The sequence below is a fragment of the Mizuhopecten yessoensis genome, unplaced genomic scaffold, assembly GCF_002113885.1.
Source record: "Mizuhopecten yessoensis strain PY_sf001 unplaced genomic scaffold, ASM211388v2 scaffold716329, whole genome shotgun sequence".
Taxonomy (NCBI): Eukaryota; Metazoa; Mollusca; class Bivalvia; order Pectinida; family Pectinidae; genus Mizuhopecten; species Mizuhopecten yessoensis.
The window spans coordinates 348,023-374,487 of record NW_018480062.1 but is presented as its reverse complement, the minus strand read 5'-3'; the positions used below and the strand labels follow the sequence as shown (position 1 = coordinate 374,487).

The 26,465-nt window shown below is 37.4% G+C and overlaps 1 protein-coding gene and 1 long non-coding RNA gene across 2 annotated transcripts in view; one reads left to right on the top strand and one right to left on the bottom strand.

The window, feature by feature from the left end:
• LOC110443153 (BDNF/NT-3 growth factors receptor-like) overlaps positions 1-26,465 on the top strand; it is a 126,075-nt gene that overhangs the window by 53,793 nt on the left and 45,817 nt on the right. Inside the window, exon 2 of the mRNA XM_021487187.1 lies at positions 13,475-13,549. Within this exon, the coding sequence (XP_021342862.1) occupies positions 13,475-13,549 (75 nt within the window). The remainder of the gene's footprint in view (positions 1-13,474; positions 13,550-26,465) is intronic.
• LOC110443154 lies at positions 21,969-23,987 on the bottom strand. The gene is made up of 3 exons (XR_002462077.1): positions 23,602-23,987; positions 23,333-23,402; positions 21,969-23,138 (listed from the first exon to the last, which is right to left on the bottom strand). It is a non-coding gene; the product is annotated as an uncharacterized LOC110443154 (long non-coding RNA).

Sequence of the window (26,465 nt, the reverse complement as noted above, 5' to 3'; positions counted from 1 at the left end):
AAATTGTCGAGTACAGTATAAGGTGTGCGCTTTTAAGCGTAATTACATGGAATTTGTCGAGAACAGCATAAGGTGTGTGCTTTTATGAGTAATTACATGTAACTTGTCGAGTACCGTATAAGGTGTGTGCTTTTATGTGTAATTACATGTACCTTGTCGAGTACAGTATAATATATGTGCTTTATGTGTAATTACATGTAACTTGTCGAGTACCGTATAATATGTGTGCTTTTATGTGTAATTGCATGTAACTTGTCGAGTACAGTATAATATATGTGCTTCTATGTGTAATTACATGTAACTTGTCGAGTATAGTATAATGTGTGTGATTTTAAGTGTCATTACATGTAACTTGTCGAGTACAGTATAAGGGGTGTGCTTTTATGTGTAATTACATGTAAATTGACGAGTACAGGATAATGGTGTGCTTTTATGTGTAATTACACGTAACTTGTCGAGAACAGTATAATGTGTGTGCTTTTATGTGTTATTACATGTAACTTGCGAGTACAGTATAATATGTGTGCTTTTATGTGTAATTGCATGTAACTTGTCGAGTACAGTATAATATATGTGCTTCTATGTGTAATTACATGTAACTTGTCGAATACAGTATAATGTGTGTGCTTTTATGTGTTATTACATGTAACTTGCGAGTACAGTATAATATGTGTGCTTTTATGTGTAATTGCATTTAACTTGTCGAGTACCGTATAATATGTGTGCTTTTATGTGTAATTGCATTTAACTTGTCGAGTACCGTATAATATGTGTGCTTTTATGTGTGATTACATGTAACTTGTCGAGTACAGTATAAGGGGTGTGCTTTTATGTGTAATTACATGTACCTTGTCGAGTACAGTATAATATATGTCCTTTTATGTGTAATTACATGTAAAATGTCTAGTACAGTATAATGTGTGTGCGTTTATATGTTTTAATGAAAGGTGATGTGTCGGCCATAACGTTTTGAAGTTGATAATTCGTGTGCTTTTATGTGTAATTACATGTACCTTGTCGAGTACAGTATAATATATGTGCCTTTATGTGTAATTACATGTAACTTGTCGAGCACAGTATGATGTATGTGCTTTTATGTGTAATTACATGTAAATTATCGAGTACAGTTTAAGGTGTGTGCTTTTATGTGTAATTAAATGTAACTTGTCGAGTACAGTATAATATATGTGCTTTTATGTGTAATTACATGTAAAGTGTCGAGTACAGTATAATATGTGTGCTTTTATGAGTAATTACATGTAAATTGTCGAGTACAGTTTAAGGTGTGTGCTTTTATGTGTAATTAAATGTAACTTGTCGAGTACAGTATAATATATGTGATTTTATGTGTAATTACATGTAACTTGTCGAGTATAGTATAATGTGTGTGATTTTAAGTGTCATTACATGTAACTTGTCGAGTACAGTATGATGTATGTGCTTTTATGTGTAATTACATGTAAATTGTCGAGTACAGGATAATGTGTGTGCTTTTATGTGTAATTACATGTAAATTGTCGAGTACAGGATAATGGTGTGCTTTTATGTGTAATTACACGTAACTTGTCGAGAACAGTATAATGTGTGTGCTTTTATGTGTAATTACATGTAACTTGTCGAGTACAGTATAATGTGTGTGTTTTTATGTGTAATTACATGCAACTTGTCGAGTACAGTATAAGTTGTGTGTTTTTTATGTTTAATTACATGTAACTTGTCGAGTAAAGTATAGTGTGTGTGTTTTTATGTATCATTGCATTTGAAATGCCCAGTATAATGCGTGTGTTTTATGTGTTATTACATGTACATTGTCGAGTACAGTATAATGTGTCTGCTTTTATGTGTCATTACGTTTGAATTGTCGAGTATAATGCATGTATTTTATGTTTGATTACATGTAAAATGTCGAGTTCAGTATAATTTGTGTGTGTTTTTAATTGTCATTACATTTGAATTGGTGAGTATAATGTGTTTGTTTTTATGTGTAATAACATTTGAGGTATCTAGACTGATACGTGTGAATTATGTGTGCTTACATTTGAAAAACGAATATAATATGTGTGATTTATTTGGAATCACATTTACTCTATCATACATCAAACCATTTGATATTCTAGTTTTTTTTGTTCACCACGTAAAAAACTCCACCAATAAGCACATATTGTGGATGAAAAAATAAAAGTTGAAGAGAAACTTCTATTTCTGAAATGTGAACATTTTATTCATTCAGCACATTGACAGTGGGAAAATAAGAACAGAGACAAATCCGTGAAAGCGGCGTGAATTCCATGTGTAGTAATTGCTGACATCCACAGGAATCTAAACACGCCCACAACTAACGGTGGTTATCACCGTAAACAGTCTTTCTCGCAGGTTACAGGAACTAATTTAGGAAACACATGTGCAGATGGGATTAGACCAAATTCGTTGACAGTTTCTTAAATGATTCAACAACGAAACACAACGAATACGAAATGGAGCTAATATTGAAATTAAATTATTGGGATGACGTTTTCCAAAATGGATCACTAATCCCTCACTTTATTCATTCATTAAAATTAAGAGGATTCTATTCATTTGTGGTTTTATCGACAGAAGAATATCACCGGGTGTTCTTACTAACGAAATAAACACACAGGGCGCATGTGAGATATTCATAGAACGTTATGACGCCACCAATTTGAGTTTGCGATTTTGGCAAATGTCAGTACCCAGAACGTGTCACGACTTCAATATTGCAATATCTTACGCTTCAGATGAACTTTTGTCATCAGCAATCTATCATTTTATGTTGAACTTTAGAATGTGTGTGAATACAAGTATTTCTATATGCTTAATATATTCCTACAGTCAGAAAGAAAATACGTAATCCTCGGAGAAGCAATTTTTTACAACTTGAGTTCGAAATACGTCTTCTGATGCTATCTGAACTTCTGTATTGTCCATCTGACAAACATATCCATGGCTACATCATAGTAATAAATGAACTGTTGACACATTTATTGATATATTTATGCATAAAAGTGGTCCGATTAGAGTACTGATTTGATTTGCTCCCTCAACCTTCTTACATGTACAATGTACTGTACAATAAGGGGATGAGCGGAATGAAAAATCCTACAATAGAGATATGGACTCGTCTAGATGTATTCGATTCTTGTGAACCGACAAATATAAAAATATACCAACATTTTTTTACAGTGCATACAAATGTACATGAGTTTAGGAGGTTTTGGCAAAGGGCGTTCTTCACAATCCGGCCCTCCAAACAGACGGCTTGATTTCAGTCCAGGAGTTGTTGTAGGGCGAAACTTTCAGAGAAAAAAACCTTTCTAATGCCAAACCAAATCAACTCCAAAAAATCTAGGTACTCTAAAACATGGTCTTGGATTGGTGCGACAGTCTCCGTGCTTTAACAAAGGGTGATGTACATGTGAGGTATAAATTGTAACGTTAACAATTATGTTGCAAGTCTCTATATAAACAATATAAAATATAAGTTGCGTTCATAGGACCACGGACGCATTAATTTTTGAAACATCTTCCGCTGCGATTAACCTGTTTCATGTATGTGTACCATTATATGAGGCAAACATTAAGCGATGTTATGCTGTTCCGGGCAAATGCATGAAGGTATCACACTAATACCACACATTTTACGGAATTCTTATATATATATATATCACTGTTAACTATAAACGTAGAAAGTCAGTTTATGTATTGTAAAGAAATGGCATTCATGAAGTATGAATGCAAATTGGTTATATCCATTTTTGAAAGTGAAAAGCTAGTGGCTTTCAATGTAACCGAATGTCGTTCATGAGGATATGATTTTATTTTTGGTAGATCCATGCAAGCCCATATAAACCGAGTCGTAAGTCTGGCTCAGCAAAACATACACAGCCAGAACTAGCTTTAATTGCTTCGGTGCAACAAGCAGATTTTATATTCCCAGCATGCTAACTCGATAAAACCGTCTCTGGTTGGACAAAACGATTCCTGGAAGATTTAATGTTTCTGCCATGGATAAGTCATTTCAATGAAACTTGTTTTATGAAGAAAATTGTCGCCAGATGTGCTTTTTACGACCGAGACACCCTATGAATGTCAAAGCATCGCATTGCGTTTTGTATTGCAGCTAATACAAATCATTGATCTCTCTATTTTACGGGGACACAGATTCGTTGTTTCGACATTAACACCCATGGAATGGTTTGTTTTTTCTTTTTTGTGTTTGGGAGAAGGAAGGAGGAGGGAGAAGGAATGGGGAGGAAGAGATATACCTGTACAACAACGTATAAACTACCCTAGTTACCTCTCATCATATCATACCAAACTCGACCCAAAAACATGCTTACTTAAAAGAGCCGATTAAATATTTTGTGTTATTTATTTGAATTTTAACTCACGTTATTTACAAATGAATTGGTTACGACTTGAGCGATATGCTACATAACAGTTACCTACATCTTTCCTCAACAAATATCCGCTCAGCATCACGTTGTTAACGCATGCAGGCAACTGCAAACGAAAATATTTCTGATACTTCTTATCTGCTTCTCAAATGCGTTTAAAACATGAATAGCAAAACAAATGCTTTATTGCAGTTTTAGTCATTGTGATGAAACTTTTAGTTTGTAGCAACCGTTATCGTAGATGCGAGTATATATTCTCACAATCTAATCATCGGTGACCCTGAGCCGTTCAAGGAACGACAAACTTAAGGTTGTGTCAACATCCTTCGATAATTTCAACAAAAGCTAAAGACTCCGGCCTCAGCTTACATTTTCAACATACAGTGTATAATTAGTACTAGAAGGTGTGGGTTTACGAGGCTCAACTCAGAAATAATTAGGTAGGGAATTGATTTAATCACATATATGTATGGTTTGCTCCTAGTTATTTTTCAAGAGACTAGATTATGATTTATTGCAACAGTTTTTAAATGCATTTCAACAATATTGCTTTGAAACCAAATATGACACTTTCAATAAAAGAACTATATGAATTGAATATTTAATCAGAAAGAAATATTACAAATGAGTGAATCGTCAACTTACGCACGTATGCATAGTTCTAGATGATAGCTTCTGAATTTTTATATTTCTTTAATGTTGGAAAACAATATCTTTCAACATGAAAATTTGAAAAAATGGTAATTAGGATATATAATTTGATTCTTCTTCAAATCTGATTGTGACTCAAGAAAATATTTCTTTTTGTTCAACATCTTTTCTCGTGTTGGAAAAATTAAACTGCGATCCAGGAGTTCCATGGATTCCCAGAACAGTTTCAAGCCTGGTAACCAAACAAACCGCGGTATCTCCGGAGACATTCTAATCGTACTATAACAGGTCTATCAAGTCAGACTTATTGTTGGTGTTCTGTGGAATTATCAAAATTCACTATTCGTTCCACCTTCGTAATTTCTGAAATGTCATATTCGGTTCGCCGACAGCTCCGGAAATTCATGTGAGGTATTTTCTGAAGGTTGGCGTATACAGAAAGGTAATGAGAACAGGAAATGTCACAGACATGATTATAACTATATCGCCCATATTTATTAGTGAAAATTTCATAGGACACATTCTAGTATCAGTTAGATTGTTTATTGTATTTGATTTCAGGAGAAATCGCCAGTGTTTACTCATCAGATGGGCCTGTTAAGTACACTACATATGAAACAAATTACTTGAAAAATCGTCGAAAATGTGTTGAAATATATTTTTATTAATACATATATTGCCGATCAATGTAAATTAAATACTAGTTAAGATCATCGTTTTACCTTGAGTGAATAAACTAATAAAATAATAACAAGAAACAGGAAACATGGAAACAGCTATTTAAGAAAATTATTTGAGGCGGAAAGCCAAAGTAAGTTAACACTTTACTAAACACCATAACGCTGTGTCGTCAATAAAGTAACCGTCAGAGGTACAAAGTGTACAAGGTAAACTTATTCACACCTGCAAATGCATAATGAACTATTCCAGCTTTTGAATTTGAAGAGTTCAAATGTGTATTCGGGGGTGAATGAGTTAAAACCCGTGTCAAAATTGTTTCGAAAAAAATGTACAATACCGGAAAAGGGAAAAAGTAATAATACCATCATTTACTGCATTAAATATTTACAGCATTTGGTTACGACAGATCGTGTTTTCTTAAACTAATATATCCTCTGAACCGTGTCAGGATAAATACCAGTTACAAGTAAAACGAAACCAGAGTAGACATTAGCTCGTTAGGACCATGTTTGTCAACGAATTTCTGAAGTTCCTGGATGCACGCCTAGGAAAAAACTATATTACTACGACGTAATTCAGAATTCACAATAAGTCTTACAATGTATAAGAGTTAATTGATAAGTACATGTATTAGAATGTACTTTGACTCAAAAGGGTTGGCTTATATTTTACCGCAATATGAACCATCTTCCGATTTTTTTGAGTATGTCTAATTAATCTTACATGCAAATTATAATTTTCGATCATGATGGTTACAAGTTAATAATATTTTCATATCTATTAAAATCAAATAAAACAATCGATAAATAGGTATTTATATCAAGACATTATGTAATCAGTTGATTTGTATTCAGATCAATAATATACACGTGTATCTATTAATAAATTCGCTAGGCAGGTGTTTGTAACCTTTTCTGATGTTAAATTTGAGATTTATCCTTAACAACATTTCGCATCAGAAAAGATCGTTTCCCCTTATTCATTCTGCCTAGCTGATTATAGAATTTGCAATATTCTCGGGGATTTGATTTCGCCATAATCGCGGTTACTAAAGATAGCGCAAAATTAAATATCAAGTGAAAAAAATAACGATGTTCATGTGTACTATAATTTACGTGAATATAAATATACAGACGAAAAACAAATAATCTTTTTACCTGTTTACTGCCGAATGATGAGGATAAAACAACAATTCAATAACGTATTTTACTCTATTTTCACAAAACAAATGTAAAAGAATTCATATCACCTATATACAAAAGTACCCTCCTGAGAACGATATGTTCACCTAGTTGCACGAAATTCAACTCCTGCGAACGTGTTGTGATCGGGACAACCGCAAAATAATAACACCGCAAAAATATACGGTATCAGCACTTTGGACGTTTCTTTACAAAGACCTTTCCCTAATTACAAATTAATGTGATCATATAGAAAATTGCAGACCATAACGTTTATTGCAAATCGCCGACATTGATCAAAAAAGTTTGTTTACAGATACTTGATAACAAAGCATAGAGACATATGGGCTGTCTTAATGACCTAGAGTTCGACACGCGCTGCGCCTCGTGTTATCAATTAGCAGATAAATGGTACGTGTCACCACAAGAGAAATAACAAGCTGTAGGCACATTTTGTTGGAGATCACTTTGCTTTCATCTAACACAAATACAAATACCAAGTAAACACCAGATGAAACGGACGTAATATCCTAATCGTATATTGTTCAACAATTATTCTCAAAACCCATGACCATACGTATATCGACCTTTGCCTTGTTTTGTTATCGACCTTTGATGTGTACGTGTAGCTAGCTAGTGGACGACCTTTATAAAAAAGACATAGAAAATGAAATATACTACATTTCGCAACGTCTATCATTATATTCCGGACGTCTATATTGCCAGAAGCGGCAACACGAGTACTTCAATAGATTCGATAGGATGGTTTGGGTGATTTTGGCTTAGGTTTTGTATGCGTTGAGGAAAACAAAAATGTTCACCATGATTTTTACATTATATACGGGACGTGCAGGCTGATTGTAGAGTGAAGTTGTCTGGAGGGGTTAGGAAGCAAAGCAAATGTTCAGCTAGCCTAGGTTATAGGGATATACAAATAATTACAAGCTGATAATTAGAAAAAACACATAAACGTTATTTGTATTAGGCAAGTAGCCAGAGCGTAAGTTGGGGGGATCTGTTTGACGGTTAATTAAGGGATTGATCAAAAATTCTATTATACGTTCGAGTTCATCTTATACACGTGCGTATTACTGTATTTTATTTTGTTATTTTTTATCGAATTATTTTATTTATCTTGCAGAATGATAATCTACAGTTTAGAAGAAAATTGATAAAGGCGTAGCCTGTTGTTCAACCCTATTCATATACCACCGTGAATAAAATCTGTTGAAAGTGGACATCGAAATGTCTGACCGATACCAAATGGCAACGTCACCATACTAAATGTGCAGCACTCGTGACCTACAATGTTACTCATGTAGTTACATGTAATTCACTTAAATCGAAGTTAACCAAAACATTTGATATTTTCTGGCCATTATTATCACGCTTTATGACATTGTATTAAGATAAAGTAAACGTATCTAAACTGTGTTAAAATACACAGTATTTTCCGCTTTAACATAATTGTGGCTAAAAATCCGTATAAAAAAGCTATATCAGTTGTGCTAAAAACAAAATCCTTTTATAATACCCAGTTCAGATGGCACGTCTGTCGATTCTGCGTCTTGCAGTGAGTGTATTTGATGTCATTCGAGTCATACCGTTACTAAAACTTCAACACCGTACATAAGAAATTAACAAGAGAATTGTAACTAATTATTAAGCAAAATAACACTGTTACATTAACCGGGAGTTAATTTAGCTAATAATATGATTTGTCGGTGTGAATATTAAATCCGTATGTACATGACCCCTAATGACGTCGAAACTAATCTAATGGGAAATAGGGCCTATTTAGCCATAAAAGTGGAAAGTCTATATCTAAAAGAACTTTGAAACCGGATATTTATTACTCCTGTTTGATAGTCTCGTATATCTCTGTCATGTCTTCTCCAAACACTTGACCAACAAGAAATATATGAGACGTTATGGGATTGTATAACATGATATTATTGTCGTTATTGTTCCTTTCTAACCTTTTTTCCTTCAATAAATGAAGAAACTGCCATACTAAAGTCACATTTGTAACTTGTATTATTCTTAAAAGTGAGTCGCCAAGGGGAAAATATTGCTCAGAAAAAAATACTGATATGTTAATTATGGTATATGCCTTTATCAACAGCGCCCTCTCCCGGAAAGTCTTTTTGTCTCCAAAGACTAAACAAAACAGGAAATGTATTAGACATTGGATCTTTGTATACTATAATTGTCGTAATATTAACTTTCAAACTCCTTTCCCTTCATCAAATGAGGACAATTGCCACATAAAGTCACATTTTTACGTTGTACATCATGTACATCGTATAAGTCTTAAAAATGATTCGCCAAGGGGAAAATATTGCTCAGACATTTTTTTTTCTTTTTCTGATATGCTTATTAGGGTCGATGTCCTTTATAAACAGCGCCCTCTCCCGGCATATTTGTACTCGGTAAAAGATTGAATCGCATATATACGGATGTATTCCTTAGAGCAATGTTACAGTGTGTCTGATTGTTTTTCACATATCACATGACGGGCAGTACAACAATGAATGTCCCTTCCTCTCGCTAAGTTTCCACGTTGAATACAGGTATCTGTAAAACCCAATGCGTATGTGCAACAACAACAACAACAACAACAACAAAAAATGATGACAATAAGTAGTCTAATTGGTTCTGGTGTTGACCTGTTGTTCTATGTCGGTATGATAAAATATATATTGCTCTTGTACACTGTACATGAAGCAGTAAAACTCTATCAATTGTTTCCCCTCGATCAGCTATTGGTAGAGTTCCCACAATGGGGTCCCGTGACCACTTTTCCCGGACCAAGGTTTGAAAGTTGATTTTAGTCAATTTGAGGGTGCTGATTAAAATGAGCTGGGGTGAACATCGTGAAAATGTGGGCTAACTCGGCCAGACGCGAAAATTCAAAATGGCCGCTACCCGTCGTCTGGTATATAACAAAAAATACATATCTTTGCTTCTAGATGTCCGTTTTATATGATTTTTGGGTCTAAATATATAAGTTTCAATCTTTAACCATTGTAACTGAGTTGAAACAACCATTATATGAAATGTCTGGTCAATTATTTTGTTTATTTATTATCATTGCATCAGCAAGAATCATATGGTTGGTGGGGTTTGTTTTTAATTAGTTCAACGTCCTATAAACAGCTAATGTCATTTAATAACGTGTCACTTTGTGCGTTGTGTAAGCGTGCATATGTGTATGTGTGCCGGAGAAAGGCTATGTTGGTGTACTTGCCTCCTTGTGATAGCGCGTATCTGAAGCTGATTTTATAGTGCTATCTCACTGAAGTACCATGCCAAAGGCCCCATCACAACATTCCGTCCTGTAACAATATGCTGACAACTGGTTCACCCGTTGTTGCCATTTTTCTAAATGCTGAACGTTAAGCAGGGAATAACAACTACCATTTGTAAGGATTTTGGTATTTCCCGGCCTGGGGACAGAACCCATTGCATTTCTCACCTGCGCGAACGTTGTAACGTTCAACGTTAAAGCCAAAAGTGAGGTGTTGCCAAGCAGGGCGCTAGGAAATAAAAGGTAGTTAGAAATAGAAAAATATAATGTAAATCCCAAATATTGCAATGGGTGCAGCAGATTTATTTTGGTCGCTTTTATGTCCCCAAATAGAGGGCACAAAAGCAAATCACCAATGGTTAATATGCGAACGGGTGTCTTGGTAGTCGCCGCCACAAACAGCTAGTAGTTAGAAAAGAAAGAAGACAGGAAAGGAAGGAAACGAAAAATATCTAAAGTGTTGTAATGGAGGACGCAGATCAAGTTTTGTCTTTTGTCCATTTCCCCTTCGTAGAAGACACGGACGAAACCCCCAATTGTGCAGGGGCTCCCACATTAGTCGCCCCTTACGGTCATGCAGTGGGATTCAGCAGACCTATTTTTTTTCCAAACTGCACAGGTTGTCTGGTCAATGAAACATGTAGACTTTCAGTCCCCATCTTCCTCTTTATCCAGAGTCACTACATATAACTTCGTCATCATTACTTTCATTTTTCGTTCTAATGCTTACTTCAAACAAGTTATTATACTAATAAATAAATTCCCTGAACTCTCAAACATATATTTAGATCCAAAAATCACATAAAACGGACATCTAGACGCAAAGATATGTATTTTTTGTTATATACCAGACGACGGGTGGTGGCAATTTTGAATTTTCGCGTCTGAAGGCCGAGTTAGCCCACATTTAAACGATGTTCACCCCAGCTCATTTTAATCAGAATCCTCAAATTGACTCAAATCAGCTTTCAAACCTTGGTCCGGGAAAAGTGGTCACGGGATCCCATTGTGGGAACTCTACTATATGTTTCACTCGAGCTTTGCAATCTTTAACATTATAAATCTTAGGTAAACAAACAATCATATTTCCCTTCTAAATGAGCTATTTTTATGCATAAAATGTCATCATATAATTGATGTTTATCATCTTGCGTTCAGAAGGTCTGTTAGACAAACTCATCAAACATAAAATAAGAGACGGGTTGAGTCAGACTGTGGGCTTGACACTTTGACAACGCAGGCTAACAAACATGTCGTCTGCCAAACTATGTAAACATCGGTTCCCTGCACATAACATAAGTAATTAGTGTTAATTGATTTATAGTGCAGAATAGTGCTGTTAGATCTATAACGTCTGTTTGTGTGGCACGGATGTCTGGAAAAAAAGTTAGGTAATGCTATTTGATTCAGGAACAGGAATTTATTTGACTTCTCGTTCCTGTAATGATGCATTGTCTTGACGCTAGCGTGTGTATTGCCGCCGTTCCTTCTGAGTGCATGTCTCAATCAATAGCACTGATAGACGTAAACGCACTCAAACTGGATAAAAAAGGGGATGACAAGGGGGATAACTGTTGTATTTGTTGATCAAAACACAGTGTGGAAACAGAACTGCAACGTAATTTAAGTGATATGACACTTTAACGAAATGTGTTGTGGGATTGTACATGTAATAGTCTCCTTCATTATTTGATTATCATATATTATAAAATATACATTTGAGGTGGTCCAAGAGGTCGAGTGGATTAGCGACAAACCGGAAGTCATACGTATAAAACCCGGGACGAGTATATGAAGATATGAAATATGTTCCAATCTGGATAAAATGATATTTCTGATGTTATCGTACTACAGTAATCGTTGCACCATGAGTTATCATATTAACCGACAATACGCCTCATACACTCTGCTATATTCTAAAATATAATATGTTTCAACAAGGATCCTGGATGTGTTAAAAACAAAAGTTGCACTTACTCCAAAAATGCCCTCAATCCGACATTCGTCCCTCCTTTCCACACCCAACAGAACCGCCTCTATGTCGGTTTCAATCATAGTAGGGCTAATATAAATCAAGAAATTAAAAAAAAATTGAAACGTAAGATAACTTACGACAGTTCCTAATCCATGCTATATATGATACCATTCAAAACAACAAACAACACATCGCCAGTAATGGCGACCCGAGCAACATACCTCAATATAAAGCGTTAAAGCAGGGACAAAATAAATCTGTCTCGTCATCAAACAGCTGTGTTCCGTGCGGTTAGGCCATTGCAAGATAATGTTGGTTAGAAAATGATTTATGCAATCCCAAAATGCAATACGTCCTTGATCAAAGTAAGCGAAATATCCAATGTTAGCTTCTGTAATAAAGATCAACGCAACGGTGCCAAGTGTCAAGGTAAAACCGATATTTACGTAAGAATAGTGTGCTTACCCGACATCATAGATAGAATCGTATCAACAACAGCTTTACTTCGAACGGAATCGCGTACAAATTAAACGAGGACAAAATAAACTTTGAAGTTCCTAAAATAACTTCAAAGGGCATTATCTAAAATCAAACCAAACCAAACGGAGTTTATCGAAGTTTATGGACAGTTTGTTGTCTGGAACGAATGCTTAAAGTAACCATCGGTTATCAAAACGAGGCCTCCAACTGTAAAGCACAGTGATGCTGGTTTTGGCAAATACGGGTCATGTGTTCGATCGTGTAGCACGCGGTCTCGTGCTCGCACATAAAGTTCAGGGTCAAGGTCATTGGAAGACATTTGTCACTTAAACAAATCTATAACATCTTACTGGGTATGCTTTGGGAGTGAGATTTATTGTGTTCGTTCTGTTGTGTACACACTGTATAGACAGTTTACGTGAAACTTTGTCCGTGATATATAGCTGGAAACGAGTTCCGAGATAGATGTTAGTCTGAAATGTCACTAGATCATGTAAATTTATAACGCAGGATGAGCGTACCCAACGGAATGTCGAAAGATTTCAGGGAGCGGTTTCTCGTTAAGAAAACACTACATTTTTAGAAATTCGAATATTGTAGTTTGAGTAATTGTCTTTGTTGATGACTTCTTTTCATGCATTTATTGTCATATTTTACCCTTCTGATATACATTGTACTTAGACATTCTTTATTGCATTTCTATTTCATTTTCAGTTTTAGTTTCGTTTTGTTGATTTTGCTACTTTCTAATACATCAATTGAATAATTTATATATTTTCAGGATGATTGAGGATCAAGCTGATCTCTCAGAATTGACTAATGCCTCGCTACAGTTTTACCCGAACCTACAGAAATTGTAAGTACCCGCTTGTGTTTACCGAATGCGAATTCAATAATATAAAGTATAAATGTATTTAAAACAAGTGCCACATTGTACAGACAAACGTTTATGGCATTACCTTCACTACGTTCATTTCGTAAAAGTGCCGAGGTAATCTTTCTTTAAAAATTACATCCGTTTAAACAAATTTGCCACATTCCTTCGTCTGGGACGAGTTGTTTATGTAGCATGGAACTGTCAACGTAAATTTAAGGCACATTCACTCACTTGGCAAATTTTCAAAATGTTTTAAATCAATATAACACTAAATATGCTTCAAGATAAATGCGTCTTTATAATATTCATGATGGAATGCAATACATGTCGATCAAAGATAGTCCAATAATATGCGCCTTTACATCTTGGAGATGAACGGAACGGTTTTGCAAACGATAAGAACAGCTATGTCAAACATGCTATTTCATCTTTTTTAATTTTGTTTGTGATTCCTGGTTCATTCCGGGCAAACTGTTTTATCGCATAAGGAACAATTTATTTTGCTGGAACAAGGCTATATTTTCTAATGTTACTACTGTAAAAGCAGTATATTTCGTTGGGGATTTCTTTTCGTTTATTTCGTGGTTTTAAGAAAACCATGCTGTATTTACAATTAGTCACAAGTCATTATAAACGGTGTAAGTATCGTCACAGGCACAAGCGTAATATTTGTAACACAGTTACATCGCTCTTTGTATGAGAATGACGGATTTGACGGATTTGACCGATACCCATCGAGTGAGTTTATCTCGCCCGGTCTTACCTGTACCTCGCAAGCCGTGCGGTGAAATCAACTTGCACAGAAACAAAAACAAAAACCAAACTTATATTCCTTTTTTTTAAATAATCAAATATTCTATTGAGTATTCAACGAAAAGGGTGCATAGTGTAAATAAAGCAGTCATCGTCAGTTGTTTTCGACAATTTTGAAACTTTTTCAACGGAGACACGGGGAAATAAACTTCTAACGCAATAGACAAATTATTGCTTAAATGATCTAACCACACGTACGTCTTCCTTCTGGAGTAATATTTACATTAAAATCGGCATGATTTTCTCACACGATGTGTCACGGTAATCGTGAATATTTATTAAATGCATGTTCGTTTTCTTATCAGAATTTGTGTTATAAAATGTCGGAAGGCCAAACTTTTTCTTAAACGATAAAACGTTAAACAAACTTAGTATAAACCAGGCGTGTCATAATAGTATTGGCCTCCGACGACTTTAACGGTGTTGATTCGAAAGACATGTAAAGAATGATCTACTGCACGAATACTCTTTCTGAGACTTTTGGAAAAAACAATCGATTCCACAACTTCCGTCCAACCAAATGACCCTGATGTTAATATAAAATATTCATGCGCTCATCGAGTTGGCCCAATATCACTCGAAGGTTGAACGAGGATAAAATGAGTTTAATTCTCTTTATCTATTTAGGCAAGTACATGAAACTAGAATAAAAATAATAAGTATATATGTAATAGTCGTCTTTTATCGTGGATATACGACAACTCCTGGGTTCTTTTCTCAGTTAATTTATTACGTAAGTAAAAACCCTCTTCAATGTGAAGAGGGTTTTCTCGGACAAAGTCCGCTGAGTCCTCAGTCTTACTCGTTCAATGTAAGATTATTTGCTTTTGGCTCTAGTGCCCGCTACCTCTTTTAATTCCTATGCTGGCTAGGTAAAGATATAGGTGTACAAATGTTCGCTGTGCTCACTCTGGCCGCTCTGTTCAAAGTGACCAGTGCACCAGGTAAATTACCCTACATTCCACACTAGGTATTCTATACATAGACAATACGTGCTGGACAAACAGGTTTACAACACATTACATCACATCCGCTCAGTACCTTACTCGCATTTACGCGTGCTATTTCCGCGCGCGCGCTAAAAGTTTTGCCGCAATGCGTGACGTACAAAATTACACGGAAGGCTGATTTCCGTTACATACGAACGCGTATAGCTAAATACCACAAATATATTAAAAGTAATAATGACAAATAATGACACTACTACATTCTCCCCTCCTTAGATGGAAGATGTCCTCATCTACATGATCAGGAAATAATGTAAATAAAACATAAAACAATATAACAAAAGTCCATGCAAAATATTTACACACAATTCAAATATAAAATCTGCAACTGAGGAAAAAACAAAAAAATATATATTAACTCCCCAATTCATCAGGTATTCCCCCGCTTAAATGAAAGATGTCCTCATCTTCCATGGGGTTTCCATTTACACATACATACTACATATACAAATGCATATTAACGTTCAAATAACGTTACGTAAAATGGCACACATACTCAACCAGTTAAAATATTTAACAATGCCTGTTGGGCTGATGCTGGCATATCTCCGAAGGATGCTGTAGATGTTATGTCCATCAGAAACATGGCTTTCATCTTCCATTCCGCTCCAGCAGGTTGTTGTGAACAAACAAACTCGCCTGATGTCATCCAATTAGGCGGTCGTTTGTTCCTTGTCGATCGTCGGGGTATTGGAATCTCCGGATCAGGCGAAGTAGTATTCCCCTGTACTGCAGCTGCAGGTTCATCCTCCGGTTCCGATTCCGATGTCTCCTCATCACTGAAGTCGATCTGAGGTCCAGGTACGGGTGTCATGTCCTTGCTCGGCTGCACCTTGTCCTGTGTGGGAGGCCGTTGAACGTTAGTAGGAACGTTCATACCCACAAATTCCTCATCCGAGCTCTCGTTGCTGTCACTTACAGGCGGTGATACAACAGGCTCAGCCACAGACTTCCGATGATGCGGACCACTATCCATCCTCGACCTCCTAACACGAGGTACCGGCCGAGGTGGATGTGCAATGGGTACCGTATCCACTTCCACCGGTATAGTTCCAATTGGAAGTAGATGGTTTCTGTGAAGAGTTCTACTCTTTCCTTCACCACTCTCTCGAAGTATGGTGTATACCGGAATGTCAATGTTGGGTTGACTCTGTACGATGTATACGTCAGGCTCCCAGCGATCCGCTAGCTTGTGACGTCCCTCAAAGGCAAGTACCTTAACAAGAACGCGGTCACCCGGTTCCAAAACGGCTTCTCTACTACGTAGATCGTAGCCTGCCTTCTGACGACTCTGCGATTCCCGAGCCTTCTTACTCGCTAAGCTGAACGAATGTGACATCCGGTTCCTCATGTTTTTGACATAATCCGGCATGCTAGTTGGGGTAATTTCCTCGTTTACTCCACACAATAGATCAACGGGCAATCGTGGCTGTCGTCCAAACATCAGCTGAAATGGCGAATAACCCGTTGTCTTATGCCGTGTACAGTTGTACGCATATGTGAGCGAACCCACAAAGCTCTTCCAGTCTTTCTTTTGATGCGGTTCCAATGTGCCTAACATGTCGATCAGGGTTCTGTTGAAACGTTCGCACATTCCATTTCCGCTAGGATGGTATGGTGTCGTTCTCGATTTAGTAATATGAAATGTTTCGCACAAACTTTCTATTACTTTCCCCTCGAAGTTAGCTCCTTGGTCGGAATGTAATCTCCGCGGAATTCCGTAATGTTCAATAAATCCCTGCAAAGCCTCCGCTGTTGCTTTAGCCGACTGACTCCGAGTTGGAATGGCTTTGGCATACCTCGTAAAATGGTCGGTGATTACTAAAACATCTTGAAACCCCCCTTTAGACGCCTCTAGTTTCAAGAAGTCCATGCATACCAACTCCATAGGTTGGGTGGTAACAATGTTGACTAACGGAGCCCTAATGCTAGTCGACGATTTCCTGAGTAGACATCTCTGGCATTCCTTCAACCACGTTTCCACATCTTTGGTCATACCAGGCCAAAAGAATCTATCTCTCAGCAGAGATAACGTCCTATCCCTTCCAGGATGGCCAATGTCATTGTGTAATGACGTCAGGACCTTCTCTCGCATGGCAACCGGAAGTACAAGTTGGTCCACATCGGTCTCACCATCAGATACCCGTCTATATAGCACACCACGTTTCAGTTTCCAGCTATCCCAGCATCTGTTAAGGGTTGCGTTTTCTGGTATAGCTGAAAACCTCTTCCGTGTTGGCTTCAGATTCCTCCTAATGATGGGTAGCCATTCCCCTATAACATCGTCCTCCGTCTGAAGAGTTCGCCACTGGTGGGGTGTCATGGTTTGGAAACCATGTTCGTCATCAACGTCAAGCATATCCAATACCTCTGTTGATAGGCTCAAGCTTTCCACCAATGAACCTTTACAAAACGTTGCTCCTTTACAGACGGCTTGGACAGATTCTGATGATATGTTACATCCCGGAAGCCGTGACAAAGCGTCTGCGTCCGCGTTGTTCCGTCCTGGTCGATACTTAATATCGAAGTTGTATGCCGCTAGAGCGGACAACCACCTATGCCCCGTCGCGTCAAGCTTTGCTTTCGACAAAACGTAGGTCAGCGGGTTGTTGTCCGTTAAAACGGTGAACGTCTGTCCATATAGATGGTCATGGAACTTTTCGGTAACTGCCCATTTTAACGCCAGGAATTCCAGTTTATGAGCCGGGTAATTCCTCTCCGACTTGCTCAATCCTCGACTGGCGTAGCAAATAGGTCGTAACTGTCCATCTTGCTCTTGATATAGAACGGCTCCTAGTCCTAAGGTACTTGCATCGGTGTGAAGCTCAAACGGCTGACTGTAGTTAGCATATCCAAGCACAGGAGGATTGCATAACGCTTCCTTCAGGCCGTTGAACGCTGTATCATGCTCCGATGCCCATGTCCACTTAACGCCATTTATCTTAGTCTTTGCCCTTCCTTTGTTCTTCTTTACTCTGGTCGGTGGTAACAGGTCAGTTAAAGGTCTCGCAATCTTTGAAAAATCCTTTACAAACTTCCTGTAGTAACCAGCAAAACCTAGGAATTGACGTAGTTCTTCAGGATTAGACGGTGTCGGCCAGTCTCGTACCTTCTCAATCTTCTTGGGATCTGCCTCAATGCCTTCCGGTGTGACGATGTGTCCAACATAGGCAACTCTGTTCATAAAGAACTGGCATTTCTTAGGCGCAAGCTTCAAACCGTTGTCTCTGAGTCTCTGAAAAACCTTTCCTAGTCGTTCCAGATGCTCCTCATACGTTCGCGAAAAGATGATTAAATCATCAAGATATATCAGGCAGATAGCTAAGTGTAGGTCTCCCATGCATCTCTCCATCAGGCGCTGAAATGTCGCAGGAGCGTTCGTAAGTCCAAAAGGCATCCTCGTGAACTCATAAAACCCCAGTGGGCCGACGGTAAATGCAGTTCGCTCCTTATGTTCTTCCTCTAGCTCAACCTGATGATAACCCGACTTTAAATCCAGCACAGTAAAGTAGTGTGATCCAGCTAAACAATCCAGGATGTCCTCTACTCGTGGTAACGCGTATGCATCCCGAATGGTGCGTTGATTTAGCTGTCGGAAATCCACACACATCCTCAATGATCCATCTTTCTTCCTCACCAGAACAATGTTCGATGACCAGGGACTGTATGATGGTTTGATGACTCCCGCAGACAAAAGTTGCTGAAGATGAGTCTTCACTTCGTCATACATAGAAGGTGGTATCCTCCTATGGCGTTGTTTAAAAGCAACTGGATCCGTCAAATCGATTCGATGTTTCACGAGATTAGTACACCCGAGGTCAGTATCTCCGTGTGAAAATATATCCTCGTATCCCTTTATGAGTTTCGTTCCTAGCTGTAGTTCCTCCTCCGTAACAGCTGAATTGGTAAAGTCTATCTTATCCATAAATGACTTCGGTATTCCCACCTCTCCATCAACAGTAGGAAGTTCCTGGACAATCACTGGCTGTATCTCACATAAAATTGCCTTGGGAGGAATGATAAACGTATGTGTTGTCAGATTGGATAGTTGAACGTCCAATGGATGTGTACTGTCGCAGTCATATGAAAACACTGTAGGTGTAACATCAATATCTTTGGACAGCTTGGATCGTTCCGTGGGCTGCATGATAGCACAGGTAGTTGGATAGGCGCTCCGCTGGTCTACATATCCCTTCAGGGTGATAGTAGAGTTCGGTCTAAGGACGCAATCCATGTTTCCTGCATTCTTGACGAGGCCAATGCTGTTGCGATTTCTCACCAAATCCCGATCCCTCAATGTCATACAGCGAAATGCTAAAAACCATGGAGTATCCAATCCCTTCTGCAAGAACTTCGGTCCATTCCTGCTTCGACACCCTTCCAACAATACCGACAGAACGTTGGTTCCAAACAACACTGGTACCTTGGAGTTATAGTTGCTGTTGGGGACTACCAGCAAAAGACACCTCTGCTCATCTCTTCCAAATAGTCCTTCAAAACTGACTCCCGCTTCGATAAATCCGGAGTAAGGTAACTGTTGACCATCAGCACATTCTATAGAAAGAATTTCATCCAGTGGCTGCAGGTCCAAATGACTCAGATGACATTCATAAAAATGTTGGCTAACCGTAGACACGGTCGCACCTGTATCAAGTAACGCCCTGGTCCCCTTACCTTCTACGTTGACATCAACTTCATTAGCATTGCCAACCATTTGTGTTCCTGTCCTAGTAGCCTTAGTACTCTTGTTCGGACCTTGAATTCGGAAATCTATGAGTGGTCCGTCTTCATAGACTCCTTCCCTTTTACCGAACTGCGCGAGTGATCCATATTTACCCTGCATCGCGCTCTGATATGTCCCGGCTGTCTGCACCTCCAGCATATAATATCAGGTTTCCTGTCCCAAGACGCGTCATCCTGGTCAGTCTTCTCTTGCGACGGCTTAGAGTGGTAAACAGACCCTCCTCCGTAGTTGTTAGAGTTTCCTCTATTCCTGTTCCTGTGATCTCTGTTGTTCTTCCACGAGGTTGTCCCACCATCGGATATCTGCTTCTCTAACCTCTGAATAGCAGCAGACAATTGGTTGACCACAGACCTCAAATCCTCCTTCTCCTCCCCTTCAACAGCTGAGTTGACAGTAACAGTCGCCTTCGATGGTTTCTCGTTGTCTCTTGTCCTTTCTATAGATCTTACTGCTATGCATAGTTCTTCATAATCAGCAATGGAGTCATGCTTGTGGCCAGTAACATCTCTTAAGTCTTGCCTCAGACCAGACCAAAACTTGTTGTGCAACCGCTTATTGCGTTCCGCAGGTCCTATACCAGAATCGGCTCTAAGCAACAAGTCTTCCAGTCTACAAGCCCACTCAGTCACATTTTCCTTGGGTTGCTGATGTGCGGCATAGAAATTCTCCAACAGAGTCTCCTGGTCATCTACTATACCATACAGACTTCTAAGTTTGGCGATCAACTGTGCGGGTGTCGCATTAGCTCCTAACCGCATGGCTACTCTGGCTGCAGTTCCCTTCAGAGATCTTCGGATAGACTGCCCAATGACATCCTGTGACTTACCTGTGTCAATCAGACATTGCACTTCGTATTTCCATAAATCGAAAGTAGCCTCACCCTTTCCTTGATCTCCAGAAAATAACGGTAACTTGTAGAATCTCGTGTCCAGAGTGCCTGTGGTAGAACCAATACCCTGAGAAACAACATTTCCACTTACCCCTTGTCCAGCCATCGACGGATTAGCAGTGTCCAATCCTCCTGTTGAATTAAGGAAATCCATCATCTGACTCCTTAACTTAACTAAACTATCACCTTTAGGTCTAGCACCCATTTGAGAAAACAACTTAGACACATGCTCTACAGAGTCCGCTTCCTCTTGTGGAAGTATCGCTTCCGCCTGCGATAGTTTTTCTTCAGAATCGGCCATCGCGAAACCTGTATCACAATAAACACAACAAAACACAAATAAAATATTCAAGCAAACCAACAAAGTTCATCTATGTGTTCTCACCAAACACAGAACAAGTATTTTACTCTCGTTCTCATAGATATACACACTTATAAATCAAATAAAACCAGCCAACTCTGCCACATCTACCGTCAATGAATTAAATGACTTACCTGAAATAGAACTATGTAAATCCTAAGAAGAATGATATTCGGTCGCGTTCAGCCAAAATACACGCGAATAAGTCAACGAAAAAATCAATCCGATTAGCGATAAATAGCATCTAACGCACCATCATCCATTCAACATAAATACAGAAAGATCCACATAGCACGTGTAACAAAGAACAACATCAACTGCGACCAAGCATGTACCCACAAAATAACTATTCCACTTGAAAAAAAAATTACTTAAGTAATCCTACATGTTAACTTTCGAAACAGAAGAAAAAATGAAAACAAAAATCTAAGTAAATTTATCAATTATCAATGACAACAGAAATTTAACACTATAAGACAACTTAAGCCAAAATTAAGTAAAAAAAACCCCAGCCAATTTCAAAAGAAATAAATTCCAAAAAAAACACCACGAAGTCAAATTAATAACAAGTGACTCCTCTGAAGCAAAGTATATTTCCGACAACCACGTATAAATTAATTTAAAGACACGAGAACAAAAAAAAAAAATACACAATTTGTATTCACAAAAACATTTTGAAAAATCCAAGAAACGTCAATTTGTACTAAACAAAATCAAAAATGAAAGCTCAATATGAAAACAATCAAGATAATCAAAGTTGAAGAGAAGGGAAAAAAATAAATTCAATCAAAGCATTTCAATAAATCATGAGTGAAATCAAAATTCAATTCAAACTAGAAATATATTGAAGCGAACAAAAAAAATGAATAACTGAAAAATACAATTAAATAATTCAATTACTTTCTACTACAATAACTCAATACAAATATAAATGTTTGCTGATAACAGATATTAAATAATACTGGATTTTTTTCAAAAATGTCACCGGAAATTGACAGCGTACCGGAAGTACGAAAATACAGAAAGTTAAATTCGACCAGAAGTTAAAGTTATACCGGAAGTACCATGGTTTACCGGAAGTTCACAATATTTACCGGAAATACAAAGAAAATACCGGAAGTACAAAATAAAATACCGGAAGTTCACAATATTTACCGGAAATGCAAAGAAAAATACCGGAAGTACAAAAGATAATACCGAACGAAGTTATTAGACAAATATACACACACAAAAAAATATCAGAACAATTATGAAATGAATAAGATAAATCAAGTTTCACCATTAAGAGTTCATGTTTCACGAAAGAAAATACAAGATATATAGTAAAATGGGTGGAAAGTCAATGGTACACAATTGTCATTTACCGTGTACGGTCAGCACAGGTCCAGTTCTTCTCCGGGTCCAATAACATATAGAATCAACTGCGCACATTGCAGTCGCGTGATACACAAAACACTCGTTGATCAAGGTCGTCCGAAGGTCGTTCGAGCGTACGTGCGTGCCTCTCTGGTATACATCCTGCATTCACATACAGACGAAATCCATCCCGTCATCAGGTGGAATAGGTCACTCAGGTGAATTTTCCAGTCCGGTCTACATTTACGGTCGGTAGATATCCATCCCGTCAAGCGTGTCGGCGGGTACACTAGGCCATCAACGATACGTGGGCGCCAATGTAATAGTCGTCTTTTATCGTGGATATACGACAACTCCTGGGTTCTTTTCTCAGTTAATTTATTACGTAAGTAAAAACCCTGTAACATGAAATACATCATATTACTACACATATAACATTTATACAATCACATAAGCTAAGACATGTCAAACAACTACCTGGCCGTAGCCAGTTACATAAGTTACAATAATGGAATACGTATTACAACTGTTACATTCAATCTATATATTATATAGAAATACAGCATAATTACAAATATATTAAAATACCCACCTCTTCAATGTGAAGAGGGTTTTCTCGGACAAAGTCCGCCGAGTCCTCAGTCTTACTCGTTCAATGTAAGCTATAAAAGGAAACAATATATATTAAAAACTTGCTTCTTCGAAATCACTTGTCTACTAAATTGACCACGCCCGATTTCTAAATTTACAAAGACTTTCAAAATATTAACTTTACTTTTAACAAAAATATTACGTTAATTAAATATATTATTGAATAGATACTATAATGAATTAAACTTATATTTATACGCGAGTACTTACATTATTTGCTTTTGGCTCTAGTGCCCGCTACCTCTTTTAATTCCTATGCTGGCTAGGTAAAGATATAGGTGTACAAATGTTCGCTGTGCTCGCTCTGGCCGCTCTGTTCAAAGTGACCAGTGCACCAGGTAAATTACCCTACATTCAATACTAGGTATTCTATACATAGACAATACGTACTGGACAAACAGGTTTACAACACATTACATCACATCCGCTCAGTACCTTACTCGCATTTACGCGTGCTATTTCCGCGCGCGCGCTAAAAGTTTTGCCGCAATGCGTGACGTACAAAATTACACGGAAGGCTGATTTCCGTTACATACGAACGCGTATAGCTAAATACCACAAATATATTAAAAGTAATAATGACAAATAATGACACTACTACATATAATTTAAACGAAGGATAATGACGCTGGGTCAATTTTGTGGACAATTAGGAATGACCCAGAATCACTCGGGATATAACAACCTAGATAAATAATTGAAACTTACAAGGATGAATTTGTAATGAACAATGGATGGCTTTGTTCTGCAATGTGTACGTTTAATGACTATTGCAATGGGTGTGTAACTTAAATTTATGATATTTTCACCATGACTTCAACAAAATATCCATGGTGTCACACTGTGATAACCTACTTCAGATTTTACTGGCGTTATGACGGATATTTTACAAGGGTCAGTTGTTGCCTACTTTTGCTTTCACTGACAAAATAATCGATATCCAACAATGACCTTTCGTTTGTTGCCCACTTCTAGTGTAATTAAAAACAATTAACGGTGTTCAACAGGGGTCGGTTGTTTGTCTTCTTTGATTTCATGGACAAACTGACCGATGTTCTTAAAAGAATCGGGTATCTACCAAAGAATTTATTCAAATAATAGTTCATAATTTGCCATACTTCGTCTTTTGTCGTACATTTATATCTAAAAATAGAATCAGACGTGATAAAGCTGTTATGGTATCTGTTACTTACAAGTACTTACTTTATATAATGATAATCTGGACGATGTGAGAGTACTTAGTTTGACTTCTTGGCTCGCCGTATTCACATCGAAAACGAGTAATATCAAATTTTAAAATCAGTTTTGAAGATCAGTTCAAAATATTCTTATTGTATCCTTTTTCTATTTTATTATTTATTTTTGTATTGTACTTTTCTGGGCATACTGTATTTGTTATCATATTTAACAGATGCAATCAAATGAACCTAGTTAACGTTCATCTTTCAAAGGTGTGTGTTTCAAATACATTGAATGAGCAATAGGCATACACTACAGAGTAAGATATCTTCTTCACGATACATTGTAACTACTCCAACAACATTGTTAAACACAATGCGTTTCTGTCGTACTCGACAACAAATAGAACAGAGGGAGAATGTGCCAGACTGTCCCCAAATACAATTTCTGTGTATTATACTGTATACATGGCGGTTTATTGATGTAAAACTTCGGTCAATTTTCTTTGCAGTATAACGGCCCTGATGCAATCGAGTTTTCTCGAAGGAAGTGTCATGATCGGCTGAAACAGAATTAAATGGCTATCTATCCAATTATATTACAGTGTATATGTATTACTGTAGAGAAGGCAATTCCATACAGCCCCACGTTAGGTCTACTGGGTATTGTATATCTATTAGCTACACGTATATAGTACATATGGCTGTGTTAACATTTCTATAATTTAAGTTGTACAAGATAATAGACGGTGCATAAGGGTTATTTCATGTATCGAGCAAAACAAGTAAAGAATACTCAAAACATATTAGAATGTAGATACCCCGTGTTCTCTGAAGTACATGTCCAACAACTCATCACAGCGATACAAAACAAACAAAAATACGCCTAACAAACTAGAATGCAGATAACCCGTATACCTCTAAGTGCATATCCAGCAAATTAACGGGTTTGTCGGCTAAAATAGATTTAGTAATGTACCTTCGATGGTTTTCGCGTGTATGTACATAAAAAAATAAGGTTTCCATATAGATTATACATTTTGTCAGTTTGGTCAAACACAAATTTATATAAATAAATGTGCAATATGTAGTATCAGTACTAGCGGTATAGTATTGGGTGGTCGGGTGGTGCAGTGGATATCGCGCTTGCCTTTCACCAAAGCGGCAGGGGTTCGATTCCCCGATCGGACGTGAAAAGGTATGTGGCAACCTACCCAACTAAGTGGTTTTTCTCCGGGTACTACGGTTTCCTCCCATAATTAGACCCCCAAGCGTGCTTACATCCGGGCCAACAAGAGTGATTAATATAAGTTGAAATAACTTGTTTCATAATTGTTGTAAATAAATAAAGTATCTATTTTTGTCTCTGCTATGTGCATCAATAGGATAGTCGCTGGTTCGAAAATCATCAGATAGTTAACGTTCCTTACCGTAGTCAGTGTTACATTCTTGGTAATTAGCACCTCTCACATCCAGTCAAATTTGTATGATTTCATCAAATATTTGAATAAATACTCAATTTCTTTTGGACGAGAAAAACAGACGCTACTTTCTCTCAGGAATTGAACAAATTGTTTTTATAGTCATCCCCGTATGTGTATTTAATGAAGTTTAATCCAAATTTTTACGCTGCAAAAAGTAATTTTTTGTGAAAGCACTCTAATTATTACTGTTTTTGCGTCTGAAGCGATAATGACACGACAGCAATGCAACAATTTAAGTCACTTAAACTATTATTTTAACACTGTTAATTGTTACTCACTTCCAAGCGTCAAAATGACAAATACCAAAATAGAGGCAGAACTAAATCACATGTTACTATACTAGCGGAAAAAAGAAACTGTGCATGCGGAGAATTGTTATAGAACTTGCATTACCAACTGTATATACATGAAA